Source organism: Sebastes umbrosus, chromosome 18, assembly GCF_015220745.1.
Source record: "Sebastes umbrosus isolate fSebUmb1 chromosome 18, fSebUmb1.pri, whole genome shotgun sequence".
NCBI lineage: Eukaryota > Metazoa > Chordata > Actinopteri > Perciformes > Sebastidae > Sebastes > Sebastes umbrosus.
Genome location: NC_051286.1, coordinates 4,032,101 through 4,038,373, shown reverse-complemented (window position 1 = coordinate 4,038,373; position 6,273 = coordinate 4,032,101). Strand labels below are relative to the sequence as shown.

Genomic DNA, 6,273 nt, shown 5'->3' with positions numbered 1-6,273 from the left:
ACTCATCGTTTCGTTAGTTGTGGTTAAATAAGATGTCTGCTTGTTGACAATAGACCACTATGGCTGGGACGATACACCTATCTCCCGATTCGATACTATCACGATACTTGGGTGCCGATTCGATATATATTGCGATTCGATATTATTATTTATTGCAAGTTTTAACTTTTTTAACACTAGACAACGGTGAAAAGTTGAATCATACCTTTCTAGAGACTTTTACTTTGAAAATCTCAAAATTAATAAAGTAAAATGTTTGATTTTCAGCAAGTATGTCAAATATATCAGTCATTGACAGGCATTATTTATTTAATTTGTTCCAGCAACCAAAAAAAATCAAAGAATAAAGACATTTCCCTAAAAAAATTAGTGGTATTTTCTTCAATCAATCTTATTTCCATATATGTATTTTGTATATACAGTTCCCTTTGTTAACACCTTATTTTGAAAACATAACGTAGTCACACGTGTATACTTCCTCTAACTTCGCCAAGTTCGTCTCTAGCTCTCCCGTCAGCTCCGTTCTCTTTATCCATCCATGGTCAGCTCCATCGGGGCCGTTTGAATGCATTTAACATAAATGTTAGCATATGGGTGCTCTACAGTTGTAGTGCCGGCCCATTTGACCAAGGAGATGAGAGCGACGGCCGGCTTGACCGCACGTTACCGCAATACAATAACGTTTCCTGTTCATGACGGAGTTAGCATGCAGCTTTAGCCGTGATGTCTAGCTCTGCTTTTCCTGTCAATGTGTGAAACCCAAAGTGTTTCCATACTTTACTGGATGTGTAGTGTTTTCCACGCTGGATTTAACATGTGAGGCAGCAGGTCGTATCCACGCTGACCCTCCTCTGTTTTTTACTTCCACGCTGTGGTTTGCTTTGGTTGACGGATACGGAACGGATATGATGTCACGTTACTCAGACTACAACAATAAAAGCTGTAACTTCCTTATACCTCTGCATAGACTCAAATGAAGCAAATCAAAGCAATATCAATTCTTGCATTAAAAAACTTCCATGCATAGGTGAATCGATTTTTTTTTTTTCCCCCACCCCCAAAAGTCCACTGAAGAGTTAAACCCGTACAGAAGACCACTTCTCCCCCCACACTGTTAGGCCCTGCCAGTTTCAATAAGTGGAGGCTACCCCCACCCTCACCATGCCCCGATGGCTCTTACTGGGTCATACATCAGTGTAGCCGTGGAGCCGACAGCCCCAGCCACACTATTAGCCGTTGATGAATGACCCGGCGGCGTCCCTGGCTGGAAGAGAGCAGCCATTGCTCAGGTGCCGTTCCCTTAGAGCTGCGTACGTTACCACACCGCCTGCAATTACTAATTGAATGAATGCTTGAATTCCTGTAGAGTGTTTTGGAGCGTTTAGGATCCCACATGCTGGGGGTTTTCTTTCATATAATCCAGCACGGCTGTCTGGTACGTTTCTCTTGTTTGTAGCCCCGAGCAGTTATAGCACAGTCCCTCATTGTCTTCCACGGTGAAAGCTAGCGCATTGTTAGCAAGAAAAAAACACACTTCTACGTCACCTTAATGGACTGAATGTCTTCGTAAATTGCCCGTAGTCATCCTCCTCTTGACTTTTTAATGGAGCAGCTCTGACACGTTTCACCTGATAACTTCGCAGGCTGAGTTCTGGCTTCTTTGTTTCAGTTGGACTTGTGCTTTGACACCAAATGATGTAACTGAGCAATTAAGCACTGATAGCATCTTCTAGGAATCTCCTTACGGCTGTCTAATTTATTACAGCTTTTATTTGGCACGGCAATGAGATTGTTGTTGTTGATTTCCTGTAATTTCTCAAAGCAATATTTCTATTTTTCTGTATTGTCTTTATATCTATTTTGAATGCTCTACTAGTATCGCACTGTGAAAGGCCATCTGATTATTAAAAGTTCACCTCAAGTTCTGGGAAATTAAACTAACCTTAGACAAATAACAACCTAAGAATGTTGTAATACGACCACAAAGAGACAAAATACGACCACAAAATGACCACAAAGAGACTAAGAACAACCTCAAAGAGACAAAAAATTACAACAAAGGCACAAAAAAAACCAACTCAAAATGTTGTAATACGACTACAAAGGGACTGAAAACAACCTCAAAGTGTTGTAATACCACCACAAGGAGGCTAAAAATTACCACAAAGAGACAAAATACGAGACAAAAAACAACCTCAAAGAGTTGTAAAACGACCACAAAGATACAAAATGACCACATAGAGACAGAAAATGACGTGACTGCCATGTTTTGTTGTCATTTTGTGTCTCTTTCAGTCTGGGTGTCTTGCTGAAGGATTTTTATATGTCTGTATCCATGGGCTTGTTGTCTCATAATCTGTCAGTGACTGCAGGCTATTTGGCAGGTAAACTAAACTTAACTTTGTTTTTCTCTTCAGAAATCAGCTGTAAAGACGGCACAGATGTGCAGATGAATGGCAACACCCACTATGAGGAGATGGACCATGAACACGAAGCGGCGTCGCAGCTCAACATGCGCGGCGTCTTCCTGCACGTGTTGGGTGACGCCCTCGGCTCTGTCATCGTGGTGGTCAATTCTCTCATATTCACCTTTGTGTGGCAGCCCTGCATAGACGGTGAGACGTGTATTAATCCGTGCATCGACAGCCACACCACGGACCACCAGCATGTCAACCACACGCTGGTCGACCTGCTGGACGGCCCCACCATGTCGGCCATGAAGTTCGCCGGCCCATGCTGGGTCCTCTACCTGGATCCCACGCTCTGTATCATCATGGTGTGCATCCTGCTGTACACCACCTACCCGCTGCTCAAAGAGTCGGCGCTCATCCTGCTGCAGACCGTGCCCAAGCAGATCAACATGCACCGGCTCAACGAGCGTCTGCTCGGCCTGGAGGGCGTCCTGGCCATCCACGAGCTGCACATCTGGCAGCTGGCCGGCAGTCGCATCATCGCCACGGCGCACATCAAGTGCCACGACCCCACGTCCTACATGGAGGTGGCCAAGCGCATCAAGGACTTCTTCCACGACGAGGGCATCCACGCCACCACCATCCAGCCCGAGTTCGTCACGTTCAACTCGGAGTCTCGGGACTCGCTCTGCGAGCTCTCCTGTCGGACTCAGTGTGCTCCCAAGCTGTGCTGCGGCTCCGCAGACAAACAGAACGCTGATAAGAAGGCCGGCGGTGAGTGCAAGGCTGCCGCCGCCGCCTCGGCCCTGGAGGTGATCAGCGAGACCCCGGACCAGGCCGCTGGCGTTGAGGTGCTCCCTCGGTCCGAGGCCGAGATCACCATCGCTAGAGAGGTGGAGTCGTCTCTGTGAGATGGAGGGGGTAGAGAGAAACAGAGGGGAAGCTGGAAAACCACCATACCAGACTGAAATCACTGTCATGTTATCTTTCTGACCGCTCGTGGCCCTACCAAGAGATCATTTTCCATAACTTTTATTCTCCGTCATCACCCCCCCTATTACGGCTGCTCTGTGTTCATGCATTTGAGCCATTTCTTTCTCTGTATACCTATCTCCCCCTTCCCTCCCTCCCAGCCTCTCCTCTGTCTCTTGTCGCCCTGGCAGTATGGTGGCGATGCATGTCGGGGTTCACTGACCTTATCTCCTCCAGGACTGGAGCGAGGCCTGCATGAGTGTCCCTCATTAGCACCGTGTTGTGATGCGTCATCTCGTCCCAATGGTGTTTCTGTGTGCCAAAGCTTCTCACTGCAGGACTTGAAGGGATCTGAGAGACCGTCCTCTCCTCCAAAAAGGACACACTCAACACATGCAAGTCGGAGCACACATCACTAGGTTATGTTGTTTAGCCTTTGGACCTGTTGGCAAACACCTTATTTGTTTGTTTTTTTGCGTAGGCTTTGAGCAGATCTATTTTCTTACCCTCTGGCCCCAAATGGAAGAGTATTGTATTGCATAATAATTTAACTATTTTTAAGTTATTAGAAATGATCTATTTCTCTCTGTAGATGCTGTTTGTAATATTTAGTTTGGATGATAGAAAACATTTTTTTTTTCTGTCTTGAATTTTTTGACAGACCATCTATGCTGTAGTCAGTTTTTTTTCAAATGTGACATTTTATATAATGATTTCTCAAGACTTTTCTCTCTGGCCTTGACTCGGTTTTACTCGCAGTCATTAGTACGATACAGACGCCGTATCAACACCTCTCTCACCTTGCCTTTTAAATACAGAAAACCTGCTGTGTTTATAGCATTAAAGTAGTTGACACAGTGTAAACGAACCTCTTGCATTGACGCAGTCACCTAAATGTTTATTCATAAATGTGATGCCAGAGGGTTGGGTGTGTTGTGAGGTAATGAGCACTGTAAGCTGTTAATGAAACAACATTCTCCGGATGAATCTGTACTGGAAAGCTTTCTGGTGATGGCTGTAGATTTTCATTTAAAAACCCTCACGAATGTGTTCGGCACCATGTCACAATCTACGCTGAGGGAGGTTTTATATTTCCAGGACGTTCTTCTATGTTTGCATGACCAAACTGAGTGAAACCTGGACGTTCAGGAGCTCCTCTAAGAGCTCCAGTTGCTGCTTACCAGTACCTGCTGGTATCCCCCAACATTTCTCATAACCATGTAGGGAATGACTGACCTTCTAGCTCGTCGTCTGCCCTCTGCTTTGGGCAGCTGAGCAGGCTGTTTCTGCTGAATTGAAGTCCGTATGGTGGCCTTTTGAAATTGATTCCCTCATCGTTCACCACAGATATCATTTAAAGGCGATCCATCGACGTGTTTCAGATCTACACTCCTGAGTAAATGTGTATGCAATATAGAAATATGTGCTGGGAAATGTATTTTGACGCGTTCCTTCATTTGTAATGTTCGGTCACTTTTATTCCGTGTCTTTTAAGACTTGAGCTCTATGTGCAAATTGAAACGAGTGTTTTTTAATTTTAGATATGACATGTCAACTGATGTGTTTTTGATATACTATATATATATCTACAGTACCTGTCCAATGTGTCATTGTGAAATAAAAAAAAAAAATATGGCTGTTTGGTACAGTTGATGAACCCAAATTTGTCCTTTTGCCTTATTTTTACTTTCTGACTTTTTCAGTCAAAAATAAATTAGTGTTATTTTTTATTTGATTTAAAGAAACAACCTCAAAGAGACAAAAAACGACCTCAAAGTGTTGTAATACGACAACAACAAAGAGACAAAAAAAAAAAACTCAAAGCGTTATAAAACGACCACAAAGAGACTAAAAACGACCTCAAAGAGGCTAAAGCCAAACTCAGTGTTGTAAAATAACCACAAAGACTAAAAACAACCTCTGTGTTGTAAAACAACCACAAAGAGACTAAAAACCAACTTCAAAGTGTTGTAAAACGACCACAAAGAGACTAAAAACAACCTCAAGGAGACAAAAAACAACCTCAAAATGTTGTAAAACAACCACAAAGAGACAAAAAAATAACCTCAAAGTGAAACTTGGAGGGACCAGAATCAGAAAAAAGATCCATTTTAAGCCTCTTTTCTACTGTGTATTGATAACTGATGTTCTCAACAGAACCTGCCCCCAAAACTTGTGGTGGGAGTTTAAATCTATTTGTCTTTAAAAACCACAAACAAACAGATTGTATGTAAAGCAACACACATGTTAAGGCCAACAGGATGTTTGTGGCTCACGTCTTCTGTCCAACTACAAAACCTCAGACCACCTAAACAGTAATAATGGTTACTAGTAAACCTGAAGTGTGAGTGAGTTGTTGTGGGTGTCATGCTGCAATTACATAAAGTCCATAATTACAGCGTCTCCCAGCTCTTCTCCGCGGTGTGAAGAAGCGGATGCTTGGTTGAATATGTGGCTGAGTTTCAGTGATAGTCTGGTGTGGCTGCTGAATGTGAATGTGTGGCTAACGGAGCAGCAGCAGCCGCCGCCACCGGCCTAATGGGACTTATGTAAGAGGCCCCGGGGGCATTCCAACGGCAACAAGCACGGGGCTCTACCCAGCATTCCTCAGTGCTGCCGGGCTGCTCTCTCCTCGCTGTCTGTCCCTTTTCATGTGGACAGAAAGAGGTTCATGCACGGGGCAGCTCTCTTTTTGTGCTCTTTGTGTAAAAGTCAGGTGATCTTTGCACCTTTACTGCAGAGCATTGTGGGTCTGTGTGCATCCACTGCTGACCTCAGTCTGTGCCTCTCATCTATTATTGACCCCCGTCTCCCAGAAATTATGTTTATATACAACTAATTTGCAACAGTGGAAGGAAAATTAATGCCACCTGGTTAATGTTTTCTATTA

General features: G+C 44.0%; 1 protein-coding gene across 1 annotated transcript in view; it reads left to right on the top strand.

Annotated features, from left to right (window-relative positions):
- The window catches only part of slc30a1a (solute carrier family 30 member 1a), a 9,144-nt gene extending 4,098 nt beyond the window's left edge, over positions 1–5,046 (top strand). Inside the window, exon 2 of the mRNA XM_037751033.1 lies at positions 2,418–5,046. Coding sequence (XP_037606961.1) covers positions 2,418–3,322 — 905 coding nt within the window. The 3' untranslated portion in view covers positions 3,323–5,046. The remainder of the gene's footprint in view (positions 1–2,417) is intronic.
- Positions 5,047–6,273: the final 1,227 nt, after the last annotated feature.